Source organism: Culex quinquefasciatus, chromosome 2 (genome assembly GCF_015732765.1).
Source record: "Culex quinquefasciatus strain JHB chromosome 2, VPISU_Cqui_1.0_pri_paternal, whole genome shotgun sequence".
NCBI lineage: Eukaryota > Metazoa > Arthropoda > Insecta > Diptera > Culicidae > Culex > Culex quinquefasciatus.
Window position 1 is genome coordinate 21,349,645 of NC_051862.1, and position 20,106 is coordinate 21,369,750.

Sequence of the window (20,106 nt, forward strand, 5' to 3'; positions counted from 1 at the left end):
GATGTTTCCTACCTTTCCATTTTTGCTCGGGTTGAGATAAACTTTCAACCGCTCAACGTGACTCCAATTACGGACATCGCTGGCGCGTCAACGACGCCGATTAGAGCGACAAAACACGACCCCGCACAGAGAAATGTCCGAGCATCGTGCTCCACCTGCAGCAACCTGCTGTCAGAATATATTTGTTTTCCAATCAGCAATTTCCATCACAAATCGATGTGCCTTACCTAACAACAACAATCCTAACAGGTTTCTTTTCTCTTCTTCCCGATTGCAGCGCCCCTACCGGAACCTAAACAGGAACGCTGGCAACACTGATCCGCAAACGTCAACATTCCCTTTTCGAATCCTTCCAGCCGTCCCAGCCCTGACCTCAGCGGTGACCGGTGGCCCCCTCAACATTCCTTCCCCCGTTTCCGACAGGGATTTCGATTCTCTTCTTTTTTTGACAGCTGGGACCGTACGCGAAACGCGACCGTGTAAATGCTTGGAGGTAATTATCTTCTCATGTACAGAATTTTTTTTACCCTCGTAATTAGAACACTTGTTGCACACTCTCGTGAGCCGATCGGGTAATTTGCATCTCTCGGGATTGTTGTACGTAAGTCGGAGATCCGGTCCCCGGGATAAGGGGGTCCCGTGGGTAACAAAACGTCGCTATCTGGATTGATCTGGATTGGAATGTGGTCGGGTGGCAGTGATCTCGAATCCCTGACTGAATTTCGCTGCTTCAATATTATTATTATGGCAAACGATAAGTTTTGACAGCTCGCTTGAAGACCACTGCCAAGCATAGGTGAGAGGTGCTGACGTAATCGCGCTTTTCGATGGCATTCAGCATCTTACACATGTAAATGAATTCACTGCAATCGAACTGAGGCAAATCTCCGAGGCTGATTGCGGTAAGGCGCCAGTTGCCGACCAGCACGGTTCGTTATCTGGATAATTTGTTAATAACAGCTCGAGTTTGCATACAAATTGTGCTGCTTTTACGATTTATTGTTAAACTTATCGTTTTGCTGTCAGAACGCATCGCTTTCCCAACCCTGCTAACTAATCGTTTTCGTGAATACTATGATAACATTCACTTTCAAGACTCATTATACAAATAAAAAACGAGTGACATCCCCTTCACCGGAACGACGGCGGAGATGTCGAGCGGAGATCGCTCGCTCGGAATTATTATTACGCTCGGTAAGATCAAGGTCAAGCGAGTAATAACTACAACCACAAACAAGCAGCTGTTACGTAACGTAAAATTGCATCTCTGGACTCACTTCCTCCCCACTTCACACCACGCGGGAAGAAGGAAACGGGAAACGATAATTCGCTCCCTGTCGGCGCTGCGGCCAAAATGAAAGGTAAACGATAAGTTTCCCCCTGATTGTCAAAGCTCGGGCCGCGACACGTGGGAAAGTGCCGGGAGCTGACGTCGCAGCGGTTTGTTGATGTTTTGCACTCTTTGGAAAGTGTATAATGTGGGTTTTTGCTTGTTGCATTGTTTCGGTCTTTGTTTACATAACAAACATTTCCTCAATTTCCCGCGAGCGAGCGCGAGCTCGAGCAGGTCTTTGAAATTATGGGGGGTTTTACAAGAAGGGGGGAACGAAAAGGGTGGTGGACTGAGATTTGCCAACACTTGCCGCTCTCGGAGATGAAAAAAGGCAAGATATAGAATTACTCATTTCCATTCACTTGCTCGGTGGTGGGGAAATTGCGGCTTGCGATGCCTTTTGCATCTAATTACTCATTCCTCGGGTGTGAATGCTGGTACTTGTTTGTAAACCACCTTGCATGCAAGCAAGCTGGAATGGTGAGGAAAAGATTAGTTAAGCTATCGTGATTTGTCATCCGATTTGATTGAACAGATATCATGAAAATAAGTCTGCGTTTAAAAAAAAATCGTTTTTAGAGGGCTTATTCAAAAATAAGTGTTCGTAATCATATCGTCTTTTCTCAGAACTTATCGTTTTTCCGTCATTAGAACAAGTAAATTAAACAATTTATTTTGAACGTTGCTACATCATCACAATTTATCCTATCGTTTATCGATCAAACTGCGGAAAACCGCCTGTTTCAACAATTGGTTTGTTTGAGCAAAATTTGAATTTAAAATAAAAAAAAACTTTACAGAAAAAGGTGTTTGTCAACTTATCGTTTTCCCATCAGAAGCATCATTTTCCGCAATTCTTCCGTCATTTAAACAACACACATTAAACCAAGCGCTACAAATTTCACACGTTTCCCACCTCACCCCATCACCCATTAATCCTATCGTTTATCTGTCAAATTGTGGCAATTATTTCTGCTCGATTGGGCCGGGCAGGTTGCCCACAGCGCTAAATGGTGCTCATAAATCATGTCACCCGCGGCACATCCCCACATCTCGGAAGAGATTTCCCACGTTGTTAGAATTACCACCAGCCGCTGCACTTAATTAGCTCGATAGGAAACTAATAATTTGTACTGATTTATTGGAGGTACAGCCGAGGCGACGTGCAATTGCTTTTTAATGGTCGTTAGACATTCTTTTTTCCATCTCGACTCTAGATTATGTAAATCAGAGTGGAAGGAAAATTTCAATTAAATCCGCTTACAATCAGTCGTAAAGGCAAACTTATCGTTTTACTAAAACCTACAAAGTGTTACATTGTACTAGGTCGGCATGCCCCAGCTTGGTCACGCGAGTACTTTTCACCTTATTTGGCGCTCATCACTTGAAATGAAACTCAAAGAAGCAACAACAACAAAGGTTAGCCTCAAAGAAAATTGGGAAACTCATTTCCCAAAACGAACAAAGTCGATGATTGACTGACTGACGGATTAGAGACAGTTTGCACCGGCAGACATTCCGTCACGCAAGGTGTTTGGAAGAGTCAAGATTTTTTTTTGTTTTGAAAGGGAAGTATTCAATCTTACCTTTCAACAGTTTAAGTTTGAAGAAGAAAACGAGTCAAGGATATGTTGGTTGTGATGGAAAAGAATAAAATGATCATCGTTATCGTGTGTCTGTCATTTTTAAAGCCTTAGTTTGTCAAAGACGGAATTAAAATAAAGTGATCGTTTTTTAAATAAAGCTATTACTTGCAATGTCATTTATTCAAAACATTCACATTTTTGAAACTAATCCTCCAACATACCCTCCAAACAAGTTTTATCGTTTATCCGTCAAACCCAGTCTGGACGTTGTCTGCGTAGCCAACTGAAACGGATACCACCGCGCTCCAGACAACCGTGGAAAGCAAACCGCTTCTTCGCATAATTTTGCAATGCTTCCCTCTACTTCCACTTCTTCAAAGAATGCCTGCAACGGGGGAAAGGGTCGAATCGAGAACACAAATTCTCGAAAGAGAAGAGAAATTAAAAAGCAAAACGATTCAGACAGCGAAAGGGAACGCGCAAAAAAAAAGGCAGACATGCAAAAAATCTAGAGAAAACGGAGAAATGATGAATTCAGAAATATATTTCGTTCTTTGTGCGGATTTTTCCCTTTTTCGTCGCTCGCGAATTTGAATTAGAACGAGTTAGAAAGAAAGAAGGAAAGAAGTTTCTCGCGCAGCGAGAATACCAAATGAGACAAAAGGCAGGGAACGGCAAAGTTGGCGGTGTCTCGGGAATCATTTTCGCCAAGACCGAAAACCGGTTTCGCATGAAAGTAAAAGTAGAGAAGAAAGAAGGAGCTGGTTCTGCGGCGAGATCGGCGCGTTTTTTTTTGCTGTCGTAACCTTGGCGAAGACCGATGTGGGAACCCGCCGAGAATCCCGACATCTTTGTTCGATTGCTCCAAATGAGGTATTTCTTCCGAGAACCGGGCCCAGGTTGGGATTCAATTTCGATAATTGATTCTCGGAAGGATGGGTGACCGCAGCGAGAACGCTGGGATTAGTCATGCGCGATGACAGGAAAACGATATTTTTTGACAGCTGAACGATATTAATAATTTTGAAGGTTTCGAGCCGCAAGGCGACCTAATTTCGTCACGACGTGCTTTTCATAACTTATAATTATTGAAAGGTCCGTCACATAATCCGCTGGGCTTAGCCGAAATCCATTGTTTAATTTTTATCGTTTTTCGGTAACGTGATAGCGGCTACCCTTTTTCGGAGAGCCCCGGTTCGACTGGCGGCCCTGGGGAAGAAATGACACCGGTGAAGGTGAAATACGAAACAAACATTAATTATGTAATTTCTGTTCCACCACTACGATCGCAGCTCTCGCTGCGGTCATTTGTATGGGCGCGTAAGCGTTGCCTGCCTTTTGTTGTTGACTTTTTGTGTTTCGCGACTTGTCGTCGTGATTGTCATTCCAAGCGAGAAACCTAGCCCATCCACACTGCATGGCGAGGTAACACATGGATTGACCCTGAAATTTTTCGTGTGGCGTTCGCTTTGGAGGTTTTCATTGATGCGTTTCGACGGGAGGTTGCGGTCGTCGCCGCGGGGAACAAACATCGGTGATACGAGAAATGTGTGTGATTGGATTTCATAACGAGCTCACCTGACCGAAAAGATCTGTTTTAAGACGTGCCCGGGCGCGAAATTGGGCGTTTTATCGTTTAAACGTCAAATTTGGGTAGGCCAGGCACGTTGATCGTTTCGCTGACACTTTAGTCTCACTTTATTGGAATAAATCACCAAGGATATCAAATTTCCATAACTTATCGTTTTCCTGTCACTGCAAGTCCGACGTCGAACCAATCAGTTCGACACCGCCCACACTGGGACTCGATCACCCTTTCGCTGACACGTGCAGCAACCGGTAATAAGCCATGTTCGCAAGTGCCCCGCGGGGGTACCTCTCAAATGCCAGACCAGTTCTCGTTCCGACCGAGCGATATCGTTTGATTACATCTAGGCGATAGATCGCTGACGCCATCGCAGCACCGGTAGGTCTTCAATCTGTATTGGAAGTATTTTAGAATGCTGGATTTGTGAGATAAAAAAAATTATCGTTTTTTCTGTCATAGTTGTTTTTTTAAACTTTGAAATATCGAATATAAAAAAAGATTCGCAAAAAAAACTTTTTTAGGTCGCAACAAGCATTAATTACGTCACTCAAATTAATCGAAAGTAGCAAAAACCACCTCCCAGCGCACCAAGAATGCAGTTAGGCAAGATTGTTTTCCCAGTACCCGCTGAAAAAAAATAAATCTGGCATCAAATCAATTTGCGCAAAACGAGATGCCCTGTTGCCGCATCGTCGTCGGTTATAATTTTTATCCCTTTTTTTTGCATACTTGCATTCTAATCGCTCTCGGTCAGTACGAGCGGGTTTTGTGGGAAAAAAGAAAGGGAAAACAATCCGGCCGATTGTGGATGTGTGATTTGAACGTGTGTGTTTGCGCGCGCACACGTTTAGAACTGGGCAGCTGTTGCGCGAAATTCTCACCCGCCATTTTTAACCCCTGCAGTAAAAAAGAAATGGGGGAAAATGCCTTTTCCCTGGCGTCATCATCATTATTTAGCTTGAACTACGCTGTATTTAGTGATGGAGATTGAGAAAAACTGCATCATTGATTTTGTGAAACGTTTTGAGTTGATCACGCTATTTTTTTAAACTTATCGTTTTTATCGTTTGTTTCGAAAACTGTTCTAAGGTCAACCAAACTGATCGTTTTTCCGTCAAATGACATTCCCACCATGAAAACGATATTCCTAACCTCAAAACGTACCACGGACGGCAGTCCGTGAAGGAAGAGAGGTGGGAAACTTGCTATGCAAATTTATGTAACGATGCAAGATCGCACAGATTGTCAGGTGGCAGTCCCTCCGGCTGCCCGACTATTTCGCGATAGATGGCGCAATCTGGAATCTCTGGCTCTGGATGGGAAAGGGAAACAATATGGCAAAAAATGGCGCTCGCCCGGTAATTTCGCTGATTCTGTGAAGGGAATTAATAGGAATTTGCATACATTATCGGCGAGAATTATTTTCATAGAAAAATCTCATACGCGAGAGTGAGATTAGACACCGGATTCCAGGATCAACGAAAAGCCAAAACAAGTTTGTTGTGATGAAATAAATCATTCGCCCTCCAACGTCAAAGGGGTGTAATCTGGACCTGAAACCCAGCATTTTCGCCCGTATTTTCTTGCAAATTTTACTCACAAATATGGAACTCACACCGAGCTACCCCTGCTCACGACTTATATAAGCGCTAAGCTTAGCGGTGGACACGTGTTCTGAGCTGCACCTTAATCCACCCACCCACACTGGTGATTCAAATGTGCGATCCCCCGTAGGGTAAGGTAGCGCAATGTTGACCTTTTGTGGAGTTTTTGCCGGCAGTAATTGGCGGCATTAGGTTCAATTTTAAAGTCATTACCCTTTTTCAGCCGATCAACCGGGGCGTTCGGGGCGAGATCTACCTGTCCGGCAGCAGCAATCTTTTGAGAGGGCAGAGATTTGTTTTCCTGGGTTGTATTTTTTTTCTTCCCAATTTGGAAAGACTGTTGAGCGGTGGAAATTCCCAAAGGAAATTGGTTGTGGGCAGTGAACATGAGCTTGCTTGGGAAAAGGTGATGCGCGCTTTGTGAATCGCTTTTTGCGTTGTTGAATTGTTTGAAGAATTTATTGCTCAACGTATTTTAAACTTTTATCAAATCGTGAAAGGCACTCCTAATACGTTACCTTGACCTAATTTTTACAATAATTTTGTTTTTTTTTTCACGTTTATTTATATTAACCATTAGCTTTTGGGTCGTTGGGGCAAGTTAGGAAAATATAATGGTTATTCCATACTAGTTTTGACATAAAAAGTAGTAAATATTAAATCAAACCACGGCCAATTTTTTAAAACTTTGGCAAGCTATGTGGAGACAACTAAATTCATCAAACTCTAATTTTATTTTTTCAAATCTTGTGTTTTCTCATTTAATGCTTTTTGGAGGTTCGCATTGGGTTCATGCCCATTTTTGTTCCTTGTTTTAAGTCTATTTTTTGTAATACGCTAAACAATGTTTTTTGCACAACATGCTACAACTTTAAAACATAGGGTTATAAAAAATATATGAAATAGCCAGAAATTAGCTAGTAAAAAAATTTAAATAGAAAATAGAAAACTGAACAAAAGCAATCAAGATCTTCATGATCTTGATCATGGTGGATTATCCTTTCCTGACTAAAGTTTTTGTTGGGTTTGCTAAAAAATATATAAATTCTCTGAAATGTTCAAAGAACATGTTTAATTTGGTGGATTGACTACATTTAAATAATTTAGGGAAATTAACAGCTAATTAAAACTGACATCTCTGGTAAAGAAAGTTTACTAGTTTACTTTTATTTCAATTTAAACTTTTTTATTATTTTTTTTTTGGTTTCCATAATTTTTGATCTAAATTAAGATGACAATAATAGATATTTTTCTATTTTACAAACTTTTTGAATACGTTTAAACATTTTTATGAAAAGTTAATCCTAAAAAAGTAATTGCTTCAACGTAATTTTAAAGAGGTATTAGACAATGACAAACAAACAAACTCTCAATTTTTGGCAAATTGCCTGCATTTGCTTGCGGAAACGTCAAACTTTTACATTTTTTTCGCTGTCTTTTTTTTAATTGTTTAGGTTGAATATGAATTCAATATGCCTTAAAGTGATTTAGAATTTTTAAACTTAAGATCGTGGCCAACATGGCCGGGTTAAAAAGCTGTTAAAATGTATTTAGTATGCCAAAAGGCAATCAACAAATCAAATTTGACTACAATTGGGTCACAGAATTCATATTCAATGTTTAAAATAAAAAAAGAACTTCGTATAATCGAGTCTGGACTGTTTCAGAGAGTTTGTGAGTTTGGCAAACTGTCAAACCCTAAATATAAAACTAATATAAGTAATAAATTGTTTTTTTTATCTCGGAAAAGTTTTTAAATGATGCAAAAAAATAATTTAATTGTTTCAACTTCGTTCGATTCGATTTAAAGACTGAACCAGTTTATAACTAACATTTTGTTAAACTCAATCTTGTACAAGAAGTTTTTTTTAACTTTTTAGCAGTATGGATGATGGAAAAACCGAAAATTAATCAAATTTTGTTTCATTTTCATTGAAAATATATTTTCGATTAGTGAGATTTTTTCAATACTCATAAAAATCTTACAAGAAATCTATTTTTTTTTGTATTTCTGGTCTTAGAAAATTGATTCATTCAAACTGAATAAAATATATATGTATTCCATGATGAGTACTGTTTTAAAGCTGATGTAATTATTTCAAAATCTAAAAAAAAAAATGTAGAAAATCACAAAATTTCATTTTACAGAAAATTCACTTAATTCACTAAAAAGATGATTTTTAATCACTCCTGAAAGTTTCATGAAGATATTTCGTGACTGAACTGAGTAAAGGTAAGAACAAGATTGTCCGTCAGGCCTGAACGCAAACGCAAAATTTTGCGCCTGTCATCATAGCCTGCAAGTCATCGACCATTAAACAAAGCAACCCCTGCAGATTGTTCGACTGACAGTTGATGGAAAAATCGAACTGGCACAGCGTTCTGCGTTCACCACTGCGTCGAACGGACAATCTTGTTCTTAGCTTAAGAGACGAATTAAGTTCATAATTTTGCCATGCGCAAAGCGAACTGTCAAACTTTGTAAACGTTTTTCACTAAACACGGGTGCCACGATATCTCGAGATGAGATGGACCAAATCGGATGAAATTTGGGGTGAAGACTCGCAATGCATATTCCGTGTGCATGACGAAGCCCGGTTTTGAAATTTAGCTTTTTTAAAAATAAAAAAATGAAAAACTGACGATTTTTTATATGAAAAACATAAAAATATTTTTATCTTTTTCTAGAATTAAGTTTTTGAAAATCGGCCTTCGTCATGCACACAGGACCGATTCAACGAGTCTTCACCAAAATGTTGAGCCGATTTGGTCAAAGCAGTGTTGAGATATCGTGTCCTGTTTTTTGAAACTGCTTACTTAAAATAGTTATATCTCGGCAAAGGTATATCCAAATATTTTCATATTTATTTTATTAATAGATGAAAATATATATTTTAATGCCCTGCAAAAAGATTTAAAAAATAGTTTTAATGTGTGCTCATACCAACCTCGGACATTTTTGACGATTTACATGTATGTAACCCCTTAATGAATAATTCCTCACACATAATTGCATGCAAGTTACTTAACACCATTGCAAACTGCAGTAAATCAATTTTAGTTCGGCAATCTTATCTTAAATTCTTTTTGAAAATTCAAAGGGGTGAGACATTTCATACAGTAACGTGATGCTTTTCCATCACACTATTTTAATATTTCAAATCAAAACATAATTCAATTTTTTTTTTTCAATAAAATGTTTCGCTGAATTCTCAAGAAGTCTTCATGTAACCTTTCAATTCAATTCAATTCGGTTTTATTGGTGAATAATCAAGATACAATGAGTTATTTTGAAGTGCATAACAGAGTTTTGGAGTTCCTTACAGCTGTGTGTTGCATCATAATCCATTTAGGAACAATTATTTCTTTAACTAAGGCACTAGCAAGAGTAAGAAAAAAACTATTAAAAAAACTTACAGAAAACCCTTCATGTAACCTACTATTTTTGATTAAATTTGGGACCATCCATAAACCACGTGGAAACCTAAGGGGGGAGGGGGTGGGGGTTGGCGTAGTATGTACAATTGTCCACTAAAAAAGCGTCCACGTGGTTTATGGATGGTCCCTAACGGAAAAGAAAATCAAAATAGTAGTTTTGCAACAATTCGGAAAAAAACAACTTTTGAATGAAATTTCAAGTCAAATATCAATGTGTTGAGTCAGTTGACCGATCAAATCCAAATAATATTGAAAAGTATTACTTTTCAATACCATTGCAGAAAAGTTAATTTTTCAGCAACAAGCAATTTTAGGTGCTGATTTGAGCATTTATTCAAAGCTTATGTCACCGAAACAAACGAAAAATTATCTTCAAACTTTTGAATTAAATTGAAATTCGAAGTTCAGTTAATTAAAGATAATTGAAAAGTCATATTTAAAAAAAAGTGATATTGCAACGTATTGGCAATTAACTTTGAAATGTTTTTACATACATATAAGTTTTCCACTTGGACTACAATAGATTTTCAGAATTAAAAAAAAACGATGAATTATTAACTGAAAACAAATTAAAATAATTTGGACTATTTTTAATCAAATGCAAACATTTTCAAAAGTCTTTTTAACGACTTTTGTTGATATTTTTAAAAACTTAAAAATATTGTATATTTCTCACAAATCTTTACAAAATATCCAATTTAAAAGGATAACTGTAATCTTATTTTGGAATATGTTATGCTTAATATTTCATTGAACTGAAATTAAATTTTGGTATTTTTTTTCATGTGCCTTTTAAAACAGTCGTGGAATTCAAAAATCAATTAAATTTCAGTTACATCCTCACCCTTTTTTTCTAAAACAACATACACAAAAGGTGTAAACATGCCGATGATTAGAACCCATCATCAAGGTGCAATTAAAACATCCGGCCGTCGATAATTTGCTGCGTTAAACGGTGTGATGGTCAGTTCACACAATGGGACACACGATTCGCAAATTTCTAGAGGGGCAAAATACTCTCCCCCTAGCGTCTTCTAAATTTATTTGAAAATTTTTGTGAACAGCCGTTGGTGGGTGGTTCCAGGAAATTAATGCCGAACAACGATTATGAACCGACGGGTGGTCCTTTTTCTCCCCGTGAAAAATATTAATCCATGTTTGCCCTCCGTAAAAACCGTAGAGTTGAGGGTTAAAATCGTTCCCGATTTACTCGAATTGAGCCCTTAAAACCCCGCGTTCTAACCTAGCAAAAAAAGAAGTTCTTCCCGTGTCCAACATATGCGCGACGCGTCGACTTTCACGTTTTTTGTTCCCCCGCGCGCGACCGCCGCCAAACCAAGAGTAAAAAACTCCCAAAAGGGAAAGGGGAAACCCGGCACGTGAAGAAGTCCCTCTCTTCCCCCTTCTACTCTCGTTTCACCCTTTCGCACAGTTTGCGAAATTTTCAAGGCCATGCACTCCTTTTTTCTTCTTTGCTCTCTTCGTCTTGTTTTTTGCATTCTCTCATCTGTCCTCGCTCGCTTGACTTTTTTTTCTGTTGCTCTCTCCCTTTCGTTTTCCAGTCTCTTCTGAATGTGTTCTTGAACGATTTGAGTTGTTTTATTTTTACCCATTTCTACTAACAACAATGATTGGGAAGAATGTTTAACCCTTTAGATGACTTTGTTAGTAAGTTTCAAAAAATTACTCTGTTTTTTAATTTTTAAAAGTCTGTACAAGTCTTATTAAACTTGTTTAATGTTTGATTTCTTATTTGATTCTTCTTTTTAAGTTTCAACAGTTTTTCTTTCATTTTTCGAAATTTTCTTTCTCCGGGTGCTTCATTTCTTTTCTCCTCCACACACCACTTTCTGTCTGGGACCGCGACTTAATTTTCTTCTCTTCTTCACCCTTTTCTCTCCCCTTTTTGCTACCTTCTCTTTATCCTTGGGCACGAACATTCATCGTCGGATTGGCACATTGCGAAAATAAAGCAATGTGTAAAAAAAGTGATCGCCAAAGAAGGAGGAGGTCAAAGGAGGCGGCGCGCGACGAGGAGCCGCTGTCTGCCGAACCCCGCGCGACATTCTCCTCTTTTTTTCGCTCTCCTTTCTTTCTTTCTTCCCCCCTCCTCTGTCACACGGTCAATTCGCCACACACACACACGGGGCGCGATGACGAACGACGGCGGCGGTTTTCGGGTTTTTTTTTGCTCGCGAGAGCGGGTGCGCAAAGAATGACGAAAAGGAAGAAGAAAGATTTTTGCGAATTGCAAAAACCGGTTTTTTATTTCGCCGCCGCGCGCGCGTTTAGATTCTTTCTTTTCACTCTCACACGCGAGAAGGGTGGTGCGATGGTGGTGTGAGTGCTCTCCTCAGTAGGCTGCTGTGGCTGCTGGAGGAATACCTAGTTCTTTTTTTTTGCAATATTTATTCAGAGTAGTGTGTGCGGTGAGGGTTAGTTGGAGTGAGTGATAAAGTGCCGGCCGGTGGGGGAGAAGAAATCGCGTAGCTTTTCGCCGATTGTGATTTTTTGTTTCTTATCTGAGCAGGGTAATTCATAATTTTCTAAAAGGTAAAACCATAAATAATTCAATAGGGATTGCTCCAAACTTTGGTCTAGGGGAGGGGGCAAAAAATATATATATATTAATTGAAATTACAAGCCATGGTATAAACATTTGAACGAAAACTGTTTTTTGCAATCATTAGTTTTCAAAATATCCAAATATTGAAAAAAAAAGATTTTTTTTTTTCCCAAAAAATTGTTTTGCGGTGCTGTACTTTGTGATTCCACAAAAATTTAAAATATTTTGGATCGATCCCAGACATGCTAAATATGATTTTAAACAAAGGAAAATTCATTTCAAATGGTTTTGGACCGATTTTGAAGGGGAGGGGGTTTGCGACAAAATATTTTCAATGGCCTAAAAGAAGCCAAAAAATGAGTATGATAAAAAAGTGATTTAAATTATCATCTTTTTCCATGGTTTTTTTTTGTTTTAATTTTGATTACGGACTTTTAGGCTGTTTCCTATCTCAAGGCGGTTTCATAATTTTGTTTATCGGACTTAAAAAAAAATCTCTGGATTTGTTTCCATTTCCATTTGCTGCTAACTGGAATCATTAGGCTAAGTGATTGCTTACCCGCATTTTTTTCGGCCCCAGTATCTGGCGGTAAAATCGGGGGCCAAAAGGATATATTTTTCTAAAAACTTTTGAAAAATCATTGTAATAAAAGTGTATTCATCTATTTAAATTTTCATAGCTTTGCATAACCTTTGTTCTTCATACCTTTTTCTTAGTGTTATGTCTTAATTTGCCTAATTTTAAATATATCAGTTTTTTCTGATTTTCTGTTTTATTGCAGAGAAAATAAAAAAAAATGCAATAAAAACAAAATATTGTGAAAATAAATACAAACGAATTTAATTATTTCACAAAGTACATCATTAGAAAAAACCAAACTAAGGCCGTTACAAATATTTTTCAAAGTTTATGTCGCCCCTCCATTCAAAATTGGTCTGAAAAATTAAGGGGCAATAAAAATATTTTTCCAAAAAAACTTAAAAAAATTCATGAAAATAGAAGTCTAATCAACTGAACACAATCTAAATAGTAGTTTATGCAACAAGTTGTAAAAAGAGGATTTTTTCAGCACGAGTCGTACATTTATCCAACGAGGTTCACCGAGTTGGATAAATACGACGAGTGCTGAAAAAATCCAGTTTTGCAACAAGTTCCATACCACATTTTTTGCAATTCCAAAAAAACACACACTGAGTGAAATTTTATGTCAAATTTTCATGTATTTTGTCAACAAATCGTTTAAATCAAAAAAAAATTGAAAAGTGTTACTTTTCGAAACAAGTGCTGAAAAGTGTTGCTATTCGATACTGTTATTTCTGGTACAGAAAAGTAGACTATTTCGTCGTTCAAGAATGACAGGAAAAGTAAGTAGTTTCACGACGGAATTGCAAAAATGCATTTTTCTGCAGTGATAAGGCCGATGCAAATATTTAAAAAAGTTTTTGTCCCTCGGCCCTGGCCAAGGTCAAGGGGGGGCAAAAAAATAAAAAAATATAAAAAATTAAATAACAAGCCATAGTCTTCACATTTCAATGAAAAAAGTGTTTTAAAATGCATTTTACACTAGTTCAGTTGTTTTGCAATCATTAGTTTTAAAAAAATCTAAGATCTGACAAAAACAAAAATTGTATCGAAAAAAAAGATTTTGCATCGAAAATTTTCAAAAAATCTTAAGATTTTTTAACAAACCCAAACATGCTAAAAATGATTTTAAACGCAGGAGAATGTATTTTAATTTGATTTCAGCTGGTTGCACTTGAATTTTCATTGAAATTTTGAAGTTTATTGTAAAAATATTTTTTTGCCCCCTGATTTTTCGGACCAATTTTGAAGGGGGGGTGACAAAAACTTTTAAAAATATTTGTACCAGCCTAATCATATTTAGCATGTTTGGGCTTGTTTACAAATGTTTTGAATTTTTATGAAATTCCAATGTACAGCATGGCCTAACTACACGAAAAAAGCAAAAATTTTTTGCTGAACATATACGTTTTGTTCCGATCTTTGGTGCCAATATTCAAAACTTGTAAGAAGATGCAGTGAGTCAGCAGTTTTTTTTTTTTAATTAAATCTAATTTAGTTTTTCGTATGGTACAATTTTTTTTAAATAAAGATGTGTTCCTACCTGAATCATAAAAAAATATTGAGGAAAGGTGTAAAATTGAAAGGTTTAAAATACATTTCTGGAGTTTTTTTTTGAAAAGGTTTAATAAACCAAATTTCCAGTTTTTTGCTTTTTGTGTGTTTTTAGAACCGCCTTGAGTCAGGGGTATTGAAAAACACCCAAAAAGCAAAAACAGAAAATTTGGTTTATTGGTCCTTTTCAAAAAAAAACTCCAGATTTTGTGATGATGCAATATATCCTCAATTCAGACTTAGTGGCATTACAAATTACAAATGTTTGGTGCATAAAAAAGTAAAAAAAAACAGTAAATATTTTTAATTAAAAAAATATAAACATTGATATAACAAGCCACAGTTTCAAAATTTGCAATGAAAAAAGAGGTTTAAAATGCATTTTACACTAGTTCAGTTGTTTTGCAATCATTAGTTTTAAAAAATGTAAGATCTGACGAAAACAAAAATTTTACCAAAAAAAAACTTTTCGCGATAAAAAAAAAACAAAAATTCATGATTCTAAACGCAGGCATTTAAATTTGATTTCAGCTGATTGCACCTAAACCTTCTTTGAAATTTTGAAGTTTTTGAAAAAAAATGTTTTTTTGCACTCTGATTTTTCGGACCAACTTTGTAGGCAACTTTAAATAAAATTTGTAATTTATTTAAAAAATATCACGAAATATCCTCTTCTGTTCATGTTTCATACAGAATCACAACAAAACCAAGCAGAAGTTGAAGAAGAACGATGACGAAGTTTACACGTGCTGACGATTTTGCTTTTCTTCCGTGGGCGCCTCTGTCTAAGATGTGTTGTTGATGTTGATGTTTTTCTTGTTGTTTTGCGTTCACTTGTTTGTTTGTTGATGCTCGCTGGTGTTGATGATGAGTAACCTTCCGGATTCTCGCTCGTTGGAATTCTCACTTCTTTACACTTCTCATCAAGTGGAGACAGTAATAGAGTAACATTTCCGCTCATTCAAAGAGTTGGATGTTAACCCTTGAGTAGTCAATCTTAATTTTTAACATTTTTTTTATTTGTGTTAAATAAAAATTAACTTAGAAAGATGTTATTTTCAATCAGAAAGTGACACAATTCAACATTTGTTTGCATCAGAAATTTCCAATAAAATACTTTCGATGTTACTTTCTGCGGTTTTAGTTAGAGGGACCGCTTAGCCGGAAAAGAAGGTGATGAATGGCGATCATGGTGCTGCTGCTGCCCCGTTGATTGCTTGACGGTTCGTTTGGTGAGTAACCTCGCCGAAGGTTGTCCAATTCTCGCGAAATGACAGCCAACAGCCGCCAAACCGGATCTGCGGGTTCGCGGCGCACTTGAACTTGAATTCTGTGAATAATCGCCCCGAAATTCACACACTATATCGTGTTCGAACACCCCTTTCTTTTGGTCATGTGTGTGCGAGAGGTTTTTTTTATCGTTTTTTTTTTGCGAGAGTGTGTCAGTAAATCCCTGCCACGCGTTTCTAAATTTTGCACAAATTCGGTGAACCGAACACTTTTCCCTTTTTTATTGTGCTGCTCTCATTAAAGGTTTCGAGAAATCATAAATAAAAATGAGAGGGGTACGCAAATCCTTGAATAATCATCATCATACAGAGGCCTATATCGCAGCTTCGAATCGAGCCCGAACAGGAGTGAAAGGACTTGTCGGTTTGAACACGACGCGAAATACGACAACGGCTCAAGGTCATCGAGAAACTGCTTTTCTGTATTTACTTCCCTGTTGTATTTTTTTTTTGGGGTTGTTGTTCTCTCATTGTGCTTGAAATATTATGGCATGCCATTTAAAAGGTGCAGATGTGAGAGTGATTTCTTTTACAACTAATAAAAAAATAAAATGGGGTAATTTGTAAAAGTTGAAAAAATAAAGCTTTCATAATCGAATTAATATTTACGAAAAAATATTAATTCACTCATTAACAAAAAACCCTTTCCTTGTTTTAACTTCTAATCATGCATAACACCAAGAACATGTAAAACTGCCCTTTATTCTGAATCATCAGCTGACAAATTCGCAAGAAGAAGGCATTTAAGGGCAGGCAACCCCAAAGAAGGGGTTACTTGCGTACACATTTGCGTTGCGTAAGGACTTCAAAGAGGACGTTAACCACCGAAACGCTGCTGCTGGCTTGTTTTTTGTGACGGTTACGATGATGATGAGGGAAAGTTCAAGTTCAAACAGAGTTTTTTGCACACTCGCTCAATTGATGAATAAGCTACTGGAGTTGGAGGTTTTGGCTGGGTGAATTTTTGTCAGCACTTGTATATACTGTCTAAACTACGCAGTTCACCCACATATCAACCGCATTTCAATGTAATTATAAATTCTGTAAATTTTTATTTTGAAAAAAAAAACATTTCCCTCTTCAAATCAACTAATCAAAATTTTGTATATTTTTTTAAAATTGATGTTTTATGCATTAATTCCTATTCTTCCTATTTTAAATCTTCCTTTTGCAACCTAACGTCTCAAATTGTGATTGATTACGTGAATGTATCATCAGTCATCTTTCATCAAGTTTCGGTTGAGGAAGGGGCTTTTGCGTTTCCGTCAATCTTGATTCTAATAAGTAGTTTGTTCTTTGATGCAAGTTGGGAAATTGTGAACTATTGGAAAGTTTAAACAATTTTCATGAAATGCTATATTCGACTTGGATTACTAACCTTCCCTTAACTGTCATTATTCATTCTCCCCTCCCCTCTAATTACCATACCTGCTGCATGATTAAATTATAGAACCAGAATTCAAGATTTCTAATTACTGGATGATTCAATAGCTTGAGTCAGCCCAGCTTTTTCCGCTCAAATCGCGAATCCTTCGCAGCGAATCGTGCAAATCCCATATCGACACAGTAATGAATTTATTCCGCGCAATTCCCATCTTTTTCCCGGCAAAATGCTCAATAATATTCCTCCTACTCACCTTCACAAAACAACTAATAAAAAAGAAGAAGGAGGAGGAGAAGAAGGCAGCAAAAAAAAAGATAATAAAAACAACCCTGATCGTCGTGAAGTAATTCATCCCCCTCTCTCTTGCACCAACACAAACACAAGTTGGAGCTCCCCAGCAAACCTCCCCCCCTGCTCAAGTCACACACACACACACACACACACTTGACGATCACCGACTGACCTTGGACTTGACTCGGCTTCTTTCGCATTTCCCACTCTTTTTTTTTTTTTTTGCTCGCTGGTTTTGCTCAATTCCTTCCTTCGTGCCGATATAAACAGAGTGCTGGGAGAGGGAAACACACACACACGCGAGCGAGGGTTGAATATGTCATAAGTTGTGAGTGATACAATCACTCTGCGGGATCTCCCCTCCCCAACTCGCCTGCTCCCCACACACTTGTGCATGTCGTCACCAGCGCGACTTGGGCTCGATGGTTGAGGGAATCAAATTAGAGGGTTTACGCAGAAGGAAAGGAGTTGTGCAATAGATTAAGGATTTGAAAAATAGTAAAAATATTACAAATTTAATTTAAAATTTTGACCCTTAACCCCAATCAATGCTTTGTTTTAAATAACAAGCTTTATAAAAAAAATACAAAAAAACTATCACAACATGATTCAATATATCGATGAATTCATTTTAATGTTTTTTTTTTTACTGAAATTTATCTTCTTATTACGATCATCATAACATCCAAAATTAAAGTTTGAAAATAAAATCCTAAAAGTGCCCCATTGCTAAATTTACAAAATAATTCTCTTTTATATGAATATTTATTTTTGCCTACTCATTTTTGTCTAAAAATTCTCAAAAAAAAATCTAATAGTTTTCATAAGATTATCACATAATTACAATTGTAACAAACTACAAGACACAATCGATGATAAAACCAAAACATTCAATAGTTGAAAAATGAGGATTTTTTCAGCTCAAGTCGTACACTAATCCAACAAGGCTCTTCCGTGTTAAATAAATAAGCCGAGTGCTGAAAAAACGAGTTTTGCACCCAGTTTCATGCAATTTTTTGTAGTTATGAAAAACTTCCTTTAAAAGGGATTTTAAGTGAAACCTCTAGTTGTAGTTTATAAAACAAGTTGCAAAAAGAAGATTTTTTTCAGCACGAGTCGTACATTTATCCAATGAGGTTTACCGAACTGAAAAAATCAAGTTTTGCAACGAGTTCCTTACAACAGCAATTCCAAAAAAAGTTTATAGAATGAAATTTTATGTTTAACATTCATGTGTTTAGTAAATTCACCGTTCAAAACAAAAAATATTGAAAAATGTTACTTTTCGATACTAGTGTTTAAAAGTTAAACTTTTCAGCACTGGTATTTATTTTCAATTCTGTTATTTTTTGTAGCGAAAAGTAGGCCGTTTCGTTTCTCCAGAAGAACAGGAAAAAGTTGAAAGTTTCACAGCGGAATTGTAAAAAAAAGTAATTTTTGATTCTGCAATTTTTGCTGAAGCAAAGAAGAAAAAAATATGAGCAAAGACAATTTCCACATTTTTTGAAGAAAAAAAAAACACACACTAAAATAAATATATTAATTAAGCATATCAAATTTGTATGGCTATCGAACTAAAATCTACTTGAAGAAAAGTGTTGAATGAAATGAAACTTAAATATAATTCCCGAAAATTGTCCATTATATTCCATTAACATTTTAAACAGATAAAAACGTATTATTTGTTTTCAAATATTTAAGCGTTTTTTTTTTTATCAGAATATTGTTTCCTTTTTCACAATCACAAAACTTAAACGATTTTTACAATTTTAACTATCTGGTCTGACTTTTGAAGAAAAAAAAAACCCTTTTTTTAGTAATGGGTAATTATTTTGAGGACCATACGAAAACTATTGAGATTAACCCAAATTGAATTCCATGAAATTATTGAAAATTTAATAGGACTAAACTAAAAGTAACATCAATTTGACCAAAAAGTCATTGATATTTTAAAAATAAACTTAAGAAATAGCGAAAGCACGAGTCTTAAAAAAAAACAAAACTGTTCATAAATCTAATCTTAAAAAAATGATTGTAAGAATGATGAATTATAAAATATTCGTTTCAAAATTTGATATTAGATAGGGTCAGAACAAATATAATTCATAATTTTTGTATATGGGCTCAATTATCAAATCATAGGCAGACTTTAACCAAAATGTTGTTAGTAGATGTTACATAACTACTACAAAAAGAATACAAAATTCGTAAGATGTTCATTTCGATCTACGATGATAAAAAGCAAATTTTTAGAGTACATTCCAGGCTCCCTTATCCGAAGGCATTGGAAAAAAATCACTTTGGATAATCGAATCATGAGAAAAAAAAAGTTGTAGTAGCACGGACAACTTTTTTTTCATGATTCGATTATCCGAAGTTTTTGACCTTTACACAACTTTAAATTGATTTAGATTTTTTTAATCCAGTATGGCGGCCAAAATGGCGGTGAAGAAATATAGAGATTGAGATTGGGGTCGCAGAGTTTGAATTAGATGTTGAAAAAAAAAATCAAAATAATTGCCTATGATTTGATTATTCAAAGTCTTTTACAAAACCTCGTATAATCGAAGCATCGATCAATCGAGTCTGGAAACGCGTCATAAAGGGTACCAATATAAAAATTAAAAAAAAAACTGAATATATGGAAACTTCGTAGGATTGTTAATGGTATAAAAAACAGCAATAATGAACGGAAATTTCAGATTTAAAAAAAAAAACTTTCAATATTATTAACAAAATTTCAAAGTAGAATCTAACAAAGTTATAAACATGATCCTTTAAAAATACTAAATAATTACAAATATAATTACTACCATATAAATGCTTAAAATTTCACGAAATTGTGAAATTTCTTCTTCAATTCTAGCTCAATTTCCCACCACAAATTTCC

At 36.2% G+C, this 20,106-nt stretch overlaps 1 protein-coding gene across 4 annotated transcripts in view; it reads left to right on the top strand.

Annotated features, from left to right (window-relative positions):
• Positions 1-20,106, top strand: part of LOC6049568 (transcription factor Ken 2) — a 79,849-nt gene that overhangs the window by 39,565 nt on the left and 20,178 nt on the right. For all 4 annotated transcript variants that reach the window (XM_038254948.1, XM_038254949.1, XM_038254950.1 and 1 more), the window contains exon 3: positions 278-493. In XM_038254948.1, coding sequence (XP_038110876.1) covers positions 484-493 — 10 coding nt within the window. In that variant the 5' untranslated portion in view covers positions 278-483. The remainder of the gene's footprint in view (positions 1-277; positions 494-20,106) is intronic.